The 17,497-nt window shown below is 51.2% G+C and overlaps 12 protein-coding genes across 12 annotated transcripts; 5 read left to right on the top strand and 7 right to left on the bottom strand.

Moving 5' to 3' along the window:
- Positions 1-309: 309 nt before the first annotated feature.
- On the top strand, positions 310-822 carry CC77DRAFT_951140 (hypothetical protein; the record flags this gene model as incomplete). The annotated part of the gene is made up of 1 exon (XM_018535362.1): positions 310-822. A coding segment is annotated over one exon (513 nt), but the record flags the coding sequence as incomplete, so codon positions are not given.
- Positions 823-1,164: 342 nt separating this feature from the next.
- On the bottom strand, positions 1,165-1,623 carry CC77DRAFT_1014888 (hypothetical protein; the record flags this gene model as incomplete). The annotated part of the gene is made up of 1 exon (XM_018523919.1): positions 1,165-1,623. The coding sequence occupies one exon, from the start codon at positions 1,621-1,623 to the stop codon at positions 1,165-1,167; it is 459 nt and encodes a 152-aa protein (XP_018378764.1).
- Positions 1,624-2,806: 1,183 nt separating this feature from the next.
- Positions 2,807-3,678, bottom strand: CC77DRAFT_1014889 (hypothetical protein; the record flags this gene model as incomplete). The annotated part of the gene is made up of 2 exons (XM_018523920.1): positions 2,807-3,410; positions 3,461-3,678. 2 exons carry the CDS (start codon positions 3,676-3,678, stop codon positions 2,807-2,809), a joined length of 822 nt encoding a protein of 273 aa, XP_018378765.1.
- A 344-nt stretch (positions 3,679-4,022) lies between these two features.
- CC77DRAFT_1100822 (hypothetical protein) lies at positions 4,023-6,335 on the top strand. Its single transcript, XM_018530097.1, has one exon. The coding sequence runs from the start codon at positions 4,368-4,370 to the stop codon at positions 6,291-6,293; it is 1,926 nt and encodes a 641-aa protein (XP_018378766.1). The 5' UTR covers positions 4,023-4,367; the 3' UTR covers positions 6,294-6,335.
- A 617-nt stretch (positions 6,336-6,952) lies between these two features.
- CC77DRAFT_1014891 (hypothetical protein) lies at positions 6,953-7,583 on the bottom strand (the record flags this gene model as incomplete). Its single annotated transcript, XM_018523921.1, has 2 exons — positions 6,953-7,275; positions 7,337-7,583. 2 exons carry the CDS (start codon positions 7,581-7,583, stop codon positions 6,953-6,955), a joined length of 570 nt encoding a protein of 189 aa, XP_018378767.1.
- A 1,002-nt stretch (positions 7,584-8,585) lies between these two features.
- CC77DRAFT_1026716 (ADP-ribosylglycohydrolase family protein) lies at positions 8,586-9,745 on the bottom strand. Its single transcript, XM_018526314.1, has one exon. The coding sequence runs from the start codon at positions 9,676-9,678 to the stop codon at positions 8,677-8,679; it is 1,002 nt and encodes a 333-aa protein (XP_018378768.1). The 5' UTR covers positions 9,679-9,745; the 3' UTR covers positions 8,586-8,676.
- Positions 9,746-9,948: 203 nt separating this feature from the next.
- On the bottom strand, positions 9,949-11,008 carry CC77DRAFT_1026717 (hypothetical protein). The gene has a single exon (XM_018526315.1). It carries the CDS (start codon positions 10,816-10,818, stop codon positions 9,991-9,993), a length of 828 nt encoding a protein of 275 aa, XP_018378769.1. The 5' UTR covers positions 10,819-11,008; the 3' UTR covers positions 9,949-9,990.
- A 105-nt stretch (positions 11,009-11,113) lies between these two features.
- On the top strand, positions 11,114-11,326 carry CC77DRAFT_903982 (hypothetical protein; the record flags this gene model as incomplete). Its single annotated transcript, XM_018533607.1, has 1 exon — positions 11,114-11,326. A coding segment is annotated over one exon (213 nt), but the record flags the coding sequence as incomplete, so codon positions are not given.
- A 1,575-nt stretch (positions 11,327-12,901) lies between these two features.
- Positions 12,902-13,664, bottom strand: CC77DRAFT_1100826 (NAD(P)-binding protein; the record flags this gene model as incomplete). The annotated part of the gene is made up of 1 exon (XM_018530098.1): positions 12,902-13,664. The coding sequence occupies exon 1, from the start codon at positions 13,613-13,615 to the stop codon at positions 12,902-12,904; it is 714 nt and encodes a 237-aa protein (XP_018378771.1). The 5' UTR covers positions 13,616-13,664.
- Positions 13,665-14,631: 967 nt separating this feature from the next.
- On the top strand, positions 14,632-15,177 carry CC77DRAFT_1067942 (hypothetical protein; the record flags this gene model as incomplete). The annotated part of the gene is made up of 1 exon (XM_018529050.1): positions 14,632-15,177. One exon carries the CDS (start codon positions 14,632-14,634, stop codon positions 15,175-15,177), a length of 546 nt encoding a protein of 181 aa, XP_018378772.1.
- Positions 15,178-15,752: 575 nt separating this feature from the next.
- On the top strand, positions 15,753-16,343 carry CC77DRAFT_1067943 (hypothetical protein; the record flags this gene model as incomplete). Its single annotated transcript, XM_018529051.1, has 2 exons — positions 15,753-16,010; positions 16,086-16,343. The coding sequence occupies 2 exons, from the start codon at positions 15,753-15,755 to the stop codon at positions 16,341-16,343; spliced, it is 516 nt and encodes a 171-aa protein (XP_018378773.1).
- An 89-nt stretch (positions 16,344-16,432) lies between these two features.
- On the bottom strand, positions 16,433-17,353 carry CC77DRAFT_951182 (hypothetical protein; the record flags this gene model as incomplete). The annotated part of the gene is made up of 2 exons (XM_018535363.1): positions 16,433-17,049; positions 17,149-17,353. 2 exons carry the CDS (start codon positions 17,351-17,353, stop codon positions 16,433-16,435), a joined length of 822 nt encoding a protein of 273 aa, XP_018378774.1.
- Positions 17,354-17,497: the final 144 nt, after the last annotated feature.

Consider the following 17,497-nt stretch of genomic DNA (forward strand, 5'->3'; position numbering starts at 1 on the left):
TGGCTAGAGCGCTGCAATAGTGGCTGTGCAGCGTGCAGTCACGTGAGGAACATTAAAACTCCACCTCTACACTTGAGCGCAGATATCTCAACAAGGAGAGCAGCTATCGACAAACCGAATGGAGATTTAAAATCCTGGCGTAAATCTGCACAAAATGGCTTCTTTCGATTTTCTCTAGCTAGCTCTCTAGTGTAGCTAGCTAACCGCGATCCTACTACCGCGATCCTACGCCTCGCTTCTTATCGCATTCTTATCGCTACTAACAAAACAGCGCGATTGTAGTGCAATCGCGCACATCCTCTAGGGTAGGACCTCAGTTCGCAGCTAGGCTTCGTATTGATGCTCGTCAACGAGTCTACAGACGTCGACAATACGTTCTCAATCCGCGGCAACGTAATACACTATAGCTCGACGAAGTGTAAGCGCGTTACACGGAGCGTGCTCGCCTCCGAGATCTATGGCATGGTCAACGGCTTCGACATCGCCATCGCCATCGCAACCACCTTGAGGATGATCACAGAACGCCTCGGAATACCTGTTATTCCCTTAGTTATCTGCACCGATTCGTACTCCCTGTACGAATGTCTTGTGAAGCTCGGGACGACAAAGGAAAAGCGCCTTATGATCGATATCATGGCGCTACGCCAGTCATACGAGCGTCGCGAGATCACTGAGATTCGTTGGATCAATGGCGAAGACAACCCTGCAGACTCCTTCACCAAGACATCACCAAATCGCGCCCTTGAACGATTCGTCGACAGGAATGAGTCGACAGTCCGAGTCGAGGGCTGGGTACAGAGGCCAACAGGCTCTGATGTTTGATGCTTTTATACACAGTCACTACCGACATACACTATCGAAAAGAAAAGACTTCCAGTGTGGGAATCAATACGGATAGAGCCGTGTACTGTTGTTAGTTTGGTATGTACCGTTGTTAGTACGTACCGGGCCGAGCAACATCCGGAGGGGATCCGACACCTATATAGCAGAGATATCTTCGTAGAGAATAAGATCACCGATTATCCAAAACAGAATGCATTCATATTTACAGTTATTTCCTTTCACTAGTGAGCCTTCCAATAACACCAAATATTTGCAAATTAATTAAATATACAGCTTCAAAACACCAATCAAACAACCAAATACGGCGCGGTTGCCAAGCCTTCACCAGACAATCAAATACAGCAGGCGATATTTGATTGATTTGTTTGTTGCGGAGTCTGCAAACCCAGTGCCAACGTGGCAACATCTCCAGCTACCCGTACCACCGGACGCGTATCGAATTGACCAGAGACGCGAGCAATGAGCAGCTTCGAGAAATGTTTCCAGAGCGATTAGGCCCTGAGTTCGTATCAAGACTTCGTTGATCAGCCCTTTGCGGGGCTCATCGTCAGCTTCTTTGAATATCCCCGTCGCAGTCCTGAAGATGGCGCTTTCGTGCCCGATGCGGTCTATGACGAATGTAAACGGAACAGTCGAGACGACTTTACCCGCCTCCACCGCTGTGCCAACCGCATGCTCTACTGTCCTTGCGGCACTGCCTATGACAATTTGAGCGACCTGCCCCACTCCGTCAACAACACCCTCAAAAGTGTTGATGACTCCTCCAAGTAAGTTGGCCATTTGCCCAGAATAATCCAAAGTGAATTGCAAAAGGTAGTCGTGTGAAACTCTGCTAGAATCACCGCGCGATGGTTCTAGAAGGGGTTGAAAAGATGAAAGGCCTCAGGTTTTGAATCGTTCCTTCCGCCGCTTGGCTCCATACTCATCTTGCCATCTCATCCAAACGCCTGATGCAGGATATGAAACTGCCAGCCAGCCCAATGTCGAGCCAACTCGCCCTCCTACCTATGGGAGTAGGTCTTATGATCTTCTCAAGCCAACGGGAGCGACTTCTGCTCATGCTGTGCAAGTATGCAAGCATCTCAGACTTCAGCTCTACATCTCCATACATGTGATTGCGGGATTGAGTATGAGCTCTTCATACTAGTAGTGTATGATGGCTTGTTTCTGGGGTTAAAAAGAAATTCGAGGTGGCAGAGATACAGCAAATCATCGGCCATATGCTTTACCGGACATGACAGAGATGGCGCATTCTGGACTCGAAAGATGAGTAATCCAACATGATGAAGCCTTCATTGAAACTTACTTCCCTACGCTTTCACGTGCCAACGTAAATTCAAAGTGTTAGTGTAGCTTGCCGTTAGCCAGTGATTAAATGTGGTCTGACTTTATCTTGGTCGGGTCTGAGGACCATGCTTATCTAGACTGGTATTAGCGGCCTGGTTTTGCGCGCTATGCCAAGTAGCACCTGATCGGTCAATTCAGCCCTGGTGGCCAGCATAGCACGATGCTTTAAGCTACTCTAGTACATGGAACGCCCGCTTATCTGGCGTATGTTGTGTTACCCCCGATTCCTCTTTGCCTTGAGAAAACAGCAAAGCCACTGCCGTTACTGCACTGACTCCTACGTATGCCCATACAGCATTTAGGCAGAAATTGGGCTACAATTTGTATCGAGAAGCTCTCCGTAATGTTTTACTGCTGTCACGGTAACCGCCTGGTTGCCTGACACCTAGCATCTGCTGATTGGCTAAGCGCTGCCGAGGCGCTACGCGCACGAGCCACCACCACTGATGTACTTCGACCTGCGAATTTCTGTTCTGTTCCTTACGCAACGTCTTGTAAATGCGTGAGAACCGTACGTAGCGAATTCAATCAAGCTTCTGAAGCAAGCCTTGGCGTTCCCGCTCGTTGCCTCTCGTGACAACTGCAACCAAAGACGAGTAAACCCTAGTTCAACACACTAGGCAAAGAATACTGCAACAACAAGAGCAAATGCTGCTGTCGCAGAGCTTCTGTCCACTGCCTGTCGAGCCACCCCACTACCTGTCGGTCCGGATGTTGCCGCAGCTCCAGCACCTGCCACTGACGAGGGCGCCGGCGGAACATATGAGCTTGTTGGTTCTAGACGCGAGACTGTGCTGCTCGAAGCAGGAGACGTGCGACTTGCTGGTCCCGACTGGGCAGTTCTTCCACAGTATCGATTCGAATAAACAGCCGTTGGATCCAAGGTTTTCCTCAGACAGCTTTGGTTGGCATCAATGTCGCATCGCGACCCCCAATACAGCATGTCCTCGTTGCAGAGACAGCTGTTGAGATCTGTGCCTGGCGTATTGTACGCCGAATTGCACGAGGTCATGGCCACTGTTAAGCTGTCGCAATCCAATACATAGCTGAGACAGTCCTCTTGGTCGTATGCTGGTGGTTTTGTGACGACCATCGTTGTTGGCGAGAATGTAAGCACTTCTTGACACACTGTAGACCAGCTGTAGTAGAATCCGGTGGTTCCTTCGAAGAGGCCGTCGATCATTGAGTTGGGGAAGCAGTCCCACATTTGCTGGTGGCAGCTGAATCTTGTCAGCCTACGAGCAAGCTGCGGATCGTGTGGACTACTCACCCTGCCATATAATTCAACACGCTCTGCTGACAGTAACAGTCCGCCTGTGAGCTCGGGTTGTCTATATGGGCACACGACTTTTGCTTATCGAGCATCGAGGTACAGCTGCTCATTGTAACAACGGTATTCAAGCAGTTAGTAGGATCCAAGATCATGGACTCGGTGACTGATTGCGCCGCTGTCAGGGTCAAAAGATCGACCAGAATGATTATGATCATGGCGAAATTGTCGGGTTGGACTGCCATCCGGACGGATAAGTCCGCTCAGATGAGCTGTACTGGTACCCAGGTAGCCATAGCTCTCTAGTTTTATTTACTTTCATCAGCTGAGGTCGCCGAGCAAACTCCTCACCCTCTTCTCCAACGCTCGCCAACGTAGCGCCATTTCGCATCGCCTAAGTCTAGGCCTTTTGTATCCTTGATTTGTTTTTGCGGGAGAACGTGTCGTCGGCGTTCATATTCAGCTGATGAGACCCTGAATCGCTTTAGCGCCTCGCTTGGATCACGTGGCACTTGGCACATCAATCATTCGTTCTGTCCCGTCGAACGTTAGTCCATTACATCCTGAGCTTATCCACAAATGTACCCTATGCTTTATCCACAACACTTCAGTATTCACCCGGAAAGCCGCCGAACACGAGCCTTGGCCAAAGAGGAGAATGTCACATGTGCCTTGGCCAAAAGCTGAGAACCTAGCAGCCAATGAGTTGGACCTGGCCGAAGCCACTGTCAAACTATTCCAAAATGTGTTACATGTGCGTCCAGCTTGAAGAAGAAGACAAGATAACAATGGAAAGCAAGGCAAGATGCCAGTCCACTGCAATTGCCGCTCCAGGTAGCGTTCAACCTGCATCCCGACAACTTCTACTCTCAATATCACGAACGCACACTCTGCGTTGTCTTCCATCATGCCGCCCAAGCGAGTTCAATGGCGTTCCATCGTTCTTCGCCCCTGGGTAGTGTCTCTTCTTTTGTTCGCAGAAGTGAGTCTAATCTGTGCTATCGCAGCTCTTTGGGTTCTGTCGGAGGTACACACAGGCTTCGTGAACGTCGGCTTTCGAGGATCCGGCTCCGCAATTTTCAGCAAACAAGGCGCACTCGAGCGTGGTCAGCCCCTGCTATGGACAACTTTACCGTTCATTATGCTCACGCTCTATCGCCTCTTCCGTGAAGCTGTCGTCGGAGCTCTCGTTGTCGACGCACCGTTCGTCGAATTACACAAGTCCTCATCTGATCGGCCTACCAAGATACGAAAGTCGATATATCTTGATTATCGCACGTCACTCAGCATCGTAGCATGGTCCAAGGCTCTCAAGAATGGACATACATTTCTTGGCCTATGCATGCTGTTTTCCTTTGTGGTATCACTTGGGCTGGTACCGCTGGTTGGAGGTCTTTTCGCCGAAGGGGAAGAGCTTCCTGCGACCAACGCAATTTTCAGTCTAGGATCTATACTCGATAGGACTACAGATATCACCGTCGTCGACTATGGTCTCCTCTTTGACCTTGTTTCTGCCTCCTGGGTCCATACTGCTCCTTATCCTCCCGGAACCGACGGAAACTTTCCTCTTCCAAGCGTGGCACCCGTAGGAGATCTCAAGAACTATACCATCTCTTTACCGGCAACCACCTCTCAACTTTCCCTCGATTGTCAGGTCATCAGTGGCGCAGCATTTACCACAGACAAGGAGACGGAAAATATAAAAAATCGCCGTTTCTCCGCTACCGATCGCGATTGCTTGATCTCCGGAGACATTGCTGTCGGAAATAACAAAGATTCTTATTACCTCGGAGCGTTTTCCCAGCAGGACTGCCCTGACGTCGCTGGTCGCACACGATTGGTGCTCTTCTCTGTTCCAGTTGACTCATCTGGTGGAATGCAAGATCCGACCCTAATATCCTGCATCCCGTCATACTGGACTGTCAATGGCACACTGGGCGTGGTTAGAACGACAGACTCCACGAACCGATCGGCAGAAACACCTTCTTTCTCAGAATCTTCTCGGAGCATCGAAGAACTTCCCGATATCAAACGCCAACAATTCGAAGAGGGCGTCGCTAAGGTACAATCCATCAACATAGGAAGCAAGGTTAACACACCGGATCGCCTCGCAGAACTGGTGGCTAGGTACATCGACAACCATGACTTGGAATTCGCAGAGGACAATTTGATCAAGGCTTCGAGCACTGTATACCCCGCTGTTTATACAATGCTCTGCCTAGACAAGTTCTACCCCACCTTAGCACAACCGATCCAGCAGGGGGGCGTTCTACACATACCTGAGAACCGATTACATGTTGTCGAGCCTGTGGCGATTGCCATGATCACCTTCCTCGTTATACTTGTTGTTGAGTCTATATACCTCATCGTTTACCTCCACAAGTATCCGAGTATACTTGCAGAAGAGCCCATTGGACTTGTCGGTGCTGCAAATTTGCTTCATAATAGTAACATTTCGCGTGTGATTGCAAAGTTCCATGAGGAGCCTAGATTCGACGGTCGACTTCGACGGCCACTGAAACAGGACGATAAGAAGCAGGACAAAACCAGTAAGAAGCAAGAGAAGGTTAACAGGAAGCAGAACAGGGCAGACAAGAAAGAGGAGAAGAAGAAGGTTTCAAACACGGATGACAGCCTGTTGGCCAGAAAATGTTGGGTAGAGCGAGAGCCCGACGCATGGGAACTGAAGATCCTAGTGGAACCCAGAGCTGTCGATGCCCCTTTCCCTGAACATGCATTCTCCGCATCTCAGAAAGACTCTGCTCTGCATGCAGCTCAGCCAACACGTTCTGACAGCGGGCAACCGACACAAAATGTAGCATCACTAGTTTAATCTGCTGGTTCATCTCATACTTTCGATATCATACCGATCCGGTTTGCTACAACTTTCCGGTACCAATGTACGCGGCTGCACAACAGCGATCACATTTCCGCGGTGGAAAGCAGCCTAGAATGGGAAACACGAGATATGAAGACGTTGATACGAGTAAACAGCCTCAGCTGAACTTGAGACACTTGGCAGCTGCCCTAGCCTCCTCATTTGACTCGTCACACCGTGCCGAGCTAGCGAAGAATGTGTTTATCTCCCGTAGCATACGAATCAATCATAGTCTCTTGATTGTAGGGTGGCAGCAAGGCAGACGTGCTAGTCCTTCATGGTTCGAGACGAGCGAGCTACTAATCCACATCTGCTCGCCACTTGTGTTGAATCCGTTTTGAGGCAAAAGCAAGAGCGAAATTCGGCTAGCCAATAGAAGCTGTGATCAAAGAAGAACGCACGATGGGATACACACCCATCACGGGAGCATGTTTTTATTGAGCTAATGAAGCACAGAACAGTAACTAGATACACCGGGTGACAATCGTGTAGGCGTTCGTCTGCCTGGTCTACCCAAGGCAAAAGTAGGCAACTAAAGACATGCGCCTGAAAACCAAGGCTACGTACTTCATTTCGAGTCCAGGGAGTATTTCCAGCGCCTGCAGTCCACCAGCCTAGAACGCGTTGCCCACCATGACCAAAACAGCATACAAAAACCCACTCCTACCAGCAACGGTGTTCAGACTTGCCGCTCCAGTGAACTCAGGAAGTCCAGACGATACCGACGTCGGCTTCGTGCTTCCAGAAGTTGGCCTCGCAACTCCCGAAGTCAGCGAAGCAACAACAGAAGTCACATTCGAGCCAGCAGCCGTAGTTGTAGGGCCGACGAAATCAGGGGGCAAAGTGACGCCGTTGGCCAGAGCGCACGCCTGGGGATCCTGCTCCTTGGGACAGCACCAGCCGTCGACGAGGCAGTAATCATTATCCAGGCAGCCCCCTGAGAGAATGTGTGAGCAGAGAGAAACGCAAACGATGCAAGGTTGGTGAAGAACACTTACAGGGATCGGCTGAACCTGGTTCACAGCACACGTGTCCCAGGTCTGGGTTGATGCAAAGGGCGTCACCACATTCGACAGATCCAGCACCGCAAGCTATCTCGCATGTGGCCCCGGCGCCGCATGTGTATGTGGACGGTTGGTACTCTTGTCGTTTTCCGAAGACGTGCGGGTTCAATGCGTGGAAGTCATGGAGAGAGAGAGCAGTCGTAACAGTCAGAGCCGCAATAATGAAGCGAGTGAAGAACATCTTAGCGATCCGAATAGTTTGCTATAGCTTATAGAAAATAGAAAACGAGCTTGAAATATGTACAAACATGAGACATTCCCCTCTCCAGCATACTTATATATCCGCCTACACAGCCGCCTCGCTGTGCTTGGTTAATGCAGAAGTTCCTGGAATTCTCCGCAGAGGGCTTGCGTTAGACTTCTAGTCGCTCGTTTTCAAAAATAGAGATCAGGAGAGGGAAAGCCACGGGGATTGGTGTGGCTTGAGTCACTCCACTTTTTCTCGCTTTCCCTTTCGCATTCGACGATGCGCGGATGTAGTGGAACTTCAGCTCAGCTCAGCGGCTGGACCATCGTTTTTGATACAAGTGATTGAGCTAGAACACAAATTCCACAGCCTAGGGTCCGTGTATTCATTTATCCAGCTGATCTCACCAGACTGATAGCGGGACGGCGACCATTCCAAGCTACCAGGAAGCACCATAGTTCTTGCATGCTGCTAGCTGAGCAGGACTTAGTAGTTTCAGCCCCCGCTGTATCGCTAGAAATTACTTAAAGGAATTCTTGGCAGGAAAGCCTGACCTGCCTACGCTCTTCTCGATAAACGTCACGGAAGGAGAACTAAGATACTAAGACGAAGCCACGACAATCAAGCAATACAACAAGTCCAAGCCGTCACCAAAGCTGAGCAAGAGCTGAGACAAAGCCCCAGACGAGCTGGGATAACATGTACTTAACAACAAAGCGAGCTGAAAGATGCCAAGACCTCCTCATCTAGTAGTCCGCAGCAAGGTTGTTGTCGGGCTGAATACATACACACGATACACACCAAACCCCGCACGATGCGCTTCCGGAAAAGTAGCAAAGGCACCAGCGGAAGCTTCCACCCTATGCTAAGGACGTCACTACTAAGGCTACTAAGAAGATCGCTAAGCGCGTGCTCTAGCGCACCTTAAACAAGACACTTACAAAGACAACTACTAAAGACGTGCACACGCTCACATGCTCACAGCACGAAGCGTTAGTGGCTTGCACATAGATTAAGGCTATTGATTCGGGTGGAACCTAGATAGCTATCTAAGTCCTTGTTCCTATGCTCTCTCTCTTGAACTACCTCACTCCGACAACAGCCATTTCGTCTTCTCCTCAAACTCGTCGCCGAACTGCAATGTCTCTAGCCAGCTTTCCGGAATCTTCCCCTTGCCATCTCTCGCCCCCAGAGCCCCTCCAGCAATCGCACCATTCGTATCCGCGTCCCCACCCAGCCTTACAACATCGACCAGCACGTCCTTGAAAGATCTCGGGTCCAACGATGCAGCAACAGCCAGCGTTAGCCCGTTGAGCACGTATCCCGTTGTTATGTCTGATCCCGCGCTCTTTGGTCCCCGGTCTGCAAGTTTTGCCAGATCGAGCGTCTCGCCCCGGGATATGGCAGCCTCGACATGTGTCTGGCCCTGCTCTTGAGCGACCAATCTGCCTTGTTCCACGGCCTCTCTCACTTTCTTGCCTTGAACCAGCGCGGCGACCATCTCGTTGTAGGCAGCGCACGAGACGGTGCAGCGGGTATCGTTATGGGTAATGGCACTGATGGCCATGCTCTCCCGCACTCTCACTTCCTTGCTATCGGAGAAGAGCGCGGTGGGTATACAGCGCATCAGGCTTCCATTGCCGGCGCTTCCGGGGCCAGCACCGCTCCTTGTTGCATCTCCCGTGCTGTCGTAGTTTGACAGGCCAGTTTGAGTCGCGCATCCAATGTCAACCGGCATGCTTCCTGGCTCTCTGTCAGGCCAATCGCCAGTCAGCCATGCGAGGCTGTAGTCGGCTGCAGCCTTGACCACATCGAACTCGCTCCCTTCTCGCCCAGCTCTTGTTTCGCAATGTTTTCGGCGATCCGAGTACGCCAACAGGACGGCTCGCGTCAAATCCGTGTCATCGGTTGCATGTCCGGGAGGCCAGGAGAAGGAGCCACCTCCGACAATCTCCTGCAGACCATCTGGGTACTTTTGCTTGATGGTGGAATGATATTCAAACTCGAGGGTTGCGCCGAGAGAGTCGCCAGCATGGACACCCAGAATGGCGCCGAGGCTTCTGGATAGGCGATTGTCGTGGTTGCTCATGGTGAATTTCGTGTTGTGGGTACAGATTCGATGGGGAAGCGGATGCGGTTCGCTTTTGTAGTCGCTGAAAGGCGCGTGTCCAAGACTGCAGCCTAGAATCAGGTGCGCTAGAGCATCGAACCAATCCCGTGTCATAAGCGCAGCATAAACAGCTTAGCTTAGGTAAAGAGGTAAGCTAAGTGGTATAGATTTGCCGGCAATTCTATATTTCTTGCTCTAAGAGTAACGCTAATCTCACGTTAGTGATACTGCCTGGAGCCTAAATTTTTGTCTTGCGAAATCCTTCGAACTCTCTATATTAACAACCATCACTTAGTGAACGTGAGTGTCGTCCAGCGCTTCTGCCGCCTCTCGCACAGCATCTTCGTCCTCTTCATCGCTATACACCCCAAGCGCCGCTCGAAATGCCTCTCGGTCCCAGTTCCGTCCTTCCCCATCTCCCGGCCACCCAGCTCTTCTCATCTTACGCACAAGCCTCTTGAACTCTTCGTCCGCGTCATCAAAGTCACAGTCCATTGGTATCGCCTCAACGACATCTGTTTGGAGGCCGATCCAGCGAAGCTCGTGGAACCGCTGTTTGCAGAGCGCAAAGAATTCGCGTGGGTGATAAACATTGAAACCCTCCCGCCAACGCTCGGCTTCGTTGCCAGCGTAGTGCTCTTGCACCACGGCGTTGAGCTCTGGTGCTGGCTCGTCGTGCTGACCGTTAGGATCCCCCCAGTAGATGTAGCCATCGGCCGTGTTGATCACGAGATTGTAGCCGTTACGCCCGTTGCTGTTGCCGAAGGAGATGCATGACGACGGTAAGGGATCGCATATGGGCTCCACGTAGTATTCGAGATCCCCGTCGCGGATCCGCTTCTGTATCTCTTCGCTGCGGTAATCCTGGATCCGTGTGTTCACCATGATGACGTGCTTGCCATAGGCTTTGTCTGACTCAACAAAGTCTACAAAAGGCATGCGGCGAAGCAAGTCGATGACTGCATCAGTCTTGTGCAGATTGGCCATGATGGATTGTGTGATCGATGGCCAGCCATTGCTGGGCGCTTCCGCGACGACCGAATTATCCCAGAACACTCGATTGCAAAACTCGTAGTAGTTCGTCAACAGTGTGATAAACTCGGCTTGATCAAAGGCCATGGTAGGGGAAAGTGAAGAAGGACACTAATTGAACACGTTGGAGCGTGGGAAGGGTTGATAATTTATGTTGACGGTTAAATGGGGTCTTCCAAGGTTGTTACCCGCCAACACCAACGGACCCTGCCGCCCAGGGGAGTAAGCACCTGCGCTGCAGTCTGCAGGTCATACAATCTCGCTACGAATGCATCCACATCTCGGCGCGGTACAAGGAGGAAGATGTACCGCGTCGTTACGAAGCAAGTACTCCCAGCGCGTCAGGAACTTTGCACGCCGAAACGTCTGCCACATCAGCAAGGAAGGCTTCCTTCCCGCTTTCAAGGACGCGCTGTTCGCTGTGGTTACAGAGCAGAAGCTTTTAATGGTCTTTGGAGCAGCAGAGCTAGTTCTCATCCACGCGCAGGCTGTGTTGGATCGCCTTGAAGTGCGGCTGCGTGCCCCGCCAGAACCCCTCCTCCTAGGAACACCGTGGCAGTCTAAGACTCCAAGCAATACTCATGGGTGCGGATCTCTGTCAAGAATTGTACACAATTTCTTTACTCGTTCGTCTGTTACAGCATTGGCTGGCTTCTCTCAGCTCATGACGGGTGGTGGACTGATGCTGCATCGAAACGCGCTCTAAGCCTCGCAGATCCACGAGCTTGTAGAACAAGTCCGCAGCGATACCCAAGCGAAAATCGCAAAAGCACAAGCGGAATTGGCAAGGTGAAACTATGGGGTATAGGACTGCTGCAGCGCGGGAAGCAGCTAAGGCTTCTGCAGGACCGCAGCAATCTAAGAGAGCTCGTGATCACGAACCAGCCTAACCAGCTCTACAGCGCTGTTGAGAATGCAACGGGACTGACTACCACGCACGGACGTGCAAACAGAAGAAGAGATATTTCTTATGTCAGATGCAAGCACGACGTAAACAAGCTGCTTGTTCGATAGGAACGACATTGACGATGCGTCACATGAGTTGGTCGTGCGACATGAGCTTCACTGTGAGAGTACGGGAGTATGATACTCCGGACCTGGTATCAACAACCGTCCTGCTTAGATAAACGTTGTTGATGGGCAGCCGATCATTCCATCAGATACAACGATATGTTTAGCAAGCGGCGCGTTCTTTATTGCGCAAGACGTCTTCATAAACGTGAAGAACTTCAGCATCCGAGGGCTGTGATATTGTTCTTGACCTGGACGCGCACACGCGACTTCTGCATCTGGGAGATCAAGGGAACTCGACCGTGAAGCTATTTTCATTGAGCGATCGAGTCATATTCTAGTGGAACGATTGACGCGCCCCAGCTCATCTGGTTTCGGTCTCCCTGTGATCAAAGGTGACAATGTCTCTATCAATCGGTGCCGCTCGTCCTCCAGCTATGGCAACGGTGATAGCGTGTAGCTTTCTACTGCCACAATGGTATCATCAAAACTTCCTTCGGCGCAGATTCGACGACGGCATCGCTATCTATGGCCATTGCTCAGAGTACTCTGACGGTACGAAGGATACCATTATTCGTAATCGTACACTGCTACCAGACGTTACGCATACTGCAAAGATAGGCACTCACGGAAATCCTCAGTAGCCCGAACCGTTTTACAACATTCAAATAAGCAACGTCGATATCTTACATCATAGCAAACATCAGTCGTGGTATAAAGGTTGCATTTTCATCGATGCAGCTGACGGGAACCTCGTCCAGGACCTCCTTATTGAATGTATTCACGTTGAGAAGATATGTACGCCATGCAACGATGTTCAGGGCATGAATGAATCCTGTACCAGGGCGTATCGCGATTTCGCTACCCAGAATCTGACTGCGAACATCGAGGGCGGTGGTGGCGTTTATGGGTCAAGTTCAGGAGGATACGACTCCTTTGGCCAGGGAACCCTGCTTTATTGGATTACCGACCAGTAATTAGTCCATATTTGACGGTCTGTTGCCACTGATGTCCTAAGAAGCCATGATTAGCTCGTGATCCGAGGTCATGTAGCTGTGGTTCGTACAAGTTCGCACAAGTTCGTACATGTAAACTAATGCTGGATTGTTCGCGTTGACAAGCACTAACAAGCTAGGTTACTAAACATTCTATCTGACCGCTATCGAGACTCTTCCATGACAGAATGAACTGCACCTTCAAAACTATCTTCTGGTAATCCCAATCTCTTGTTGAAAAGATCCTTGTTCCTCCAATCCACGAGACCCCATTTCCCGAGCGCAGTTGCCATACTTAGATCCGCAATACCCATCCAATCACCCTTGATGCACCGCGTATGGCCTCTAATTTGTAAGTCCTGAGACGTGGTATGTTCGACTGTCCATTTCTGGCCATCAAGCTTCTCGATAGCCGCGAGCATATCGCGCTGCGTCATGTGGAAAGAAGCGATGAAGACGTATTGGTTCTTCGTCTCTTCAAAGTTTTCGATGCATCCGCGGATAGCTTTAGCAATTGTCCGCATCCGGCTGAGAGAGCACATGGTTGTGCCGTCGTCGATGAGCGTCGCGGTCCTGGTCTTGAAGTCGAAGCCAAAGAAGCCGTGTCTCAGACCCCACTCGGTAAATCCACCAGCGATAAGTGCCGTCCAGGTCAGGCTGCTTCCTTTCTCCTTGGACTGCAGGTATCGCACCAGCGCGGCTTTGTACTGTGTACTGTAAGGATTGATCTCGTTGGTTTTGAAATCCCGGGTATCAGTGCCATATTCAGCAGGGAAGAATCTCTTGACACCGGTCGCGAGAGCTGCATTGACGAAGATCTGCTGGTGTGGTGCGCCAGATAAGCCCACGTTGCTAATGACCACGTCTTGGCCCTTCATGGCGCTTTTGATGGCCTATAGGTCCGAGTAGTCGACTTTGAAAACGTTTCTGACGCCCGCTGGAAACGTAGCGCTGGAATCTTTCCGGCTCATGACACTTAGTTCGTATGTTGAGTTGAGGAACTCGTCCAGCAGTTCGACGCCGAGGTCTCCACCTGCCTGTGTTCCTCGTTCGTTAGCATTCCAAGATCTGGTAGGTTGTTCACGTATAGCCATTTAGCAGGGGATCTGCGAGAAACGTCGATTCACCTACGCCGATGAGCAAGACTTTCTTGTTTGCAGACATATTGGGTAATAGAGGACTATCAACAGGCCTGTATCTTCGGATGTGACGAATTGTATAGTAAGTAAGATTTTCAGAACGAGACGCAGTGGATGGGAGATGCGGTCTGGTCATAGCCGAACGATCACACGATACTTGTACACGCATCCATTGTGCTTCTGCCTCAGAAATACAGTCCTACATTGACATTATGGCTTAGTCGCATTAGTCAGTATGGCTATGAATAACGGACGAGCAAATAAGATGACTTAGCTTCACGATAGTCGGCCCGAGAAGAGTAAGACTAAATCTTGTAACGCACTTGCGAATTCGCGGCATTTTGCCAAGCCTCACAATAGCGATAACCAATCTACGAAATTGCAACACAAGGTTGAACAATGCCATAGGCTGCAGCACACTAAGCCCTTCCGCAATGCATTGCGAGCGATTGTCTTGGATTAGTGATCTACCAGGACCGGACCAGTATTTCGTCCGAGCTACATAACAATGTAGTGCGCCAACATGAAGAACTTCTTACAAACCGTACTATCGAGGTTCTAACACATGGTGATCAACTTGGCAGACAAGAGCGTGTCATGATAGTGGTAGGTCATCGAAATGTTGGTAACAGTCGTGTTATCTGGAAGGCAGGCATTTAAGAAGCGCAACATTCCTAGTCTCATCACAATCGATACATCCATCCATACCCTCCCCTTGAGACATTCGCCGAATGAATCCACTCAGATCACCAAAAATGTCATTGCTCGATCAAGATGGCGCATTCCTACCTATTTCGACTACGGCAAGCACCGTGACAGCCGATGAATGGATTTCAGCCATCAACTTCATCAACCGAGTCAACTTCTACTTTGAAAGTAACGATCAAGAGCAAATGGCAAACGAATTCAGTCCCAACGCCAAGGCACACTTCCCTGGCATGAGCGTCCGCGGAGAAGAGGAAATAAGGGCCCTGTTTCGGGACAAATACAGCGTTATGATCCCGGGTGTGAAGCGCTATGCAACGAATCATATCGTTGATCGCGACGAAGAGACCGGCGGCGTGATTGTGCGCTATCAAAACCAGTTGGTCCGCTATGCCTGGCCGAAGGAAGTCGGCGCCCCTCGTGGACCCCGTGTCGCAGAGGTGCTCGTGACATCGGAGGGACTGCCACGTATCTGGCAGTGTTCGACAATCATGGATCGACTGGAGAAAAGGGGAAGCGGGTGGTGTATTTGTGAGCGATACGTAGGAGACCACATTGTCGATGAGACATTGAATCCGGATAAGCAGCCGTGTTAGTGTTACTTGCCGCTCTATTTGTTTTTGTTAGACGGCATACTTCGTTCTTCATGTGCTATGCTCTGCGTATACCTGCTATGCATGTAACTCTAGTGACCTTTGTTCTATACCATAACATTGATCTGTTCTTTCTACCGTTCGCTCACAACACCGGTGATGAGACAACTACCGTGGCGTCTACAACGACGTCATCATGGTGGGGCCGGGTCTGGTGAAACATATCCAAACGGTCATGGCTATGCGAAAGGATGTAGAAGACTTGTCTTCGTATTTGTCATATGCTGCTACTTCTTCGCTCGTCTTTTTAGTGCTTCTACCCCGCGCGCACTATGGTTATGTACCTCGGAAGGACGGCAGGCATCTGAAGACTGGTACTTGCTGCATCCGCGACGATGACGATGTCGTACTACAAAAGATAAGCTTTGGTACCGCTCGCGAGATACCAAGCATCGACCTCGTTTCGTCATTGTATTGCTTCGAGTCTTCCTCACCACCACGATATCGATACCTTTGATCCGCACTTCCCTCCAATACCACCCCGACTCCTACGTCTACTGCTCCCACAAGTCAATACCATGGGTGTCATGAGCGTGACCTCCGAGACGATCTTCAACTACCCACCAGACGTGATTTACGACTTCGTAGGCAATCCCGTGAACTGGGGCCGCACATACAAAGGCAGCGCTGGCCTTCCATCCGATGCCAAGAAACTTAATCTCCCACTCAAGGTCGGCGACGTCTGGACGGAAAAGGTGGCCTTGGCGGAAAACACGTATCATGCAAAGTGGGTGTTGGAGATTGCAAGCCGCGGCCGCAAGTTCGCATTTCGACAGGTAAGTACAAGCCATGAGTGTGGAACAAAGCCAACCAACGCGCTGAGCTCAATACGCTTACTTTTCTCACGGTAGGTGAACAAGATTGCCGAAAATGTTGATGGGTCAGGCGGCGTGGAGGGGTACTGTTGGATTACGTATACGTTTAGGGAAGCCGGGTGTGGATTGACGTTGTTCACGAGGAATCTGACCTGCGAGCTCGAGAAGGGCGTGGAGGTGCCAGAGGATCTTTGGGTGGCCATGTCGAGGCCAAGTGGAATCGACAAGTATCATGATGCTATTGCGAAGCTGCTTGACGAGGAGTCTGCGGAACACAAAGTCCTTAAATCATGAGTGTCAGAACAGACGGGCGCTTCAGATACCAATGTGCTGCTTTTGCGCGCCCGTTCGAAGCTCCGTGCGTTACGTAGCATGTATTGCAACTACAAGAAGCTTCCGCTTGAGAAGCGATCGCCAAAACCTTTCGATTTGCTGAGCATCTCCCTCTTCTGCTTATGATTCAGATTCCCGCTCACAGCCATGTCCTTCTCGTAATCAAACGCGCGCTTGCTTGGATCGTCTTCCTTCTCTTTACCCGTACCCTTGTCCTGATGCTGCTCAACTAGGCTCTTGCCTCGGGTCGCCTCAATCTTTTCGCGCATCTTGCGCGCCCCCCTCTCCTCTTCCTTGGTGCGCTTCGACTCGGATGTCGCAGGCGCAGCGTTTGTAGGTGCGGCGATGCCCAAGGCCTCGTCTTGCAGTCGTTTGAGCTTCTGCTCTGGTGTCTCGGTCCATGCGCTGCTCATGCCGCCTGTGTTGCCTGCGCCCTTTCCGGAGTTGAATTTGCGCGCGCGCATCTTGGTTGGGTCCATTCGCGCGGCGAGGTCGTCTTGTGTGGGCGGTAGTGTCATCCACTCGTCTCGTTGTGCCTTCTTCGGAGCGTCTGTGAATTGTGGCTCGCTATCGAATGCGGACGTCGCCATGTTGTTGTCAAAGCCTGAAGACATACTCCCAGCTGGAGGTGGGGCGGGACCAAAGTCGTCATCGCTGCTGTCCGAATCTGAGTCGCTGTCTGCAGGATTGGGTGGTAATTCGTCGAGAGGCGCTGGTGGTGGGGCGGGTCCTACCACGCGCTTTGGAGCTGGCGGAGGCGCGGGACCGACGTCGCTGTCTGCGCTGCTGGACCGTGATGGTGATGGCGATGGCGCACATGGTGGCAGCGAGGGCCCCGATGTACGCGGTGGTGAGGATGCGGAAGGCGGAGGTGCTGGGCCGATGACTCGTCTGCGCTTGTCTGTGGATTCTGGACTTGATGGTCGATGGTCGTCGTCGTCGCGACTGCGCTTGGACAGGTGCGGAGGCATTGCGGGTCCTATTGAAGGCATTGTGGGCTGTGGATTCGAGGTTGTTGGACTGTACGCGGCGCGTTTGGTTGTCGCGTGGAAGTGACGTTCGGCAGGAGCTTGGGCCTTCACCCAACGGTACGGCAGCTGCGGCGATCTGCGAAC

This window comes from Alternaria alternata, assembly GCF_001642055.1.
Source record: "Alternaria alternata strain SRC1lrK2f unplaced genomic scaffold CC77scaffold_45, whole genome shotgun sequence".
Taxonomy (NCBI): Eukaryota; Fungi; Ascomycota; class Dothideomycetes; order Pleosporales; family Pleosporaceae; genus Alternaria; species Alternaria alternata.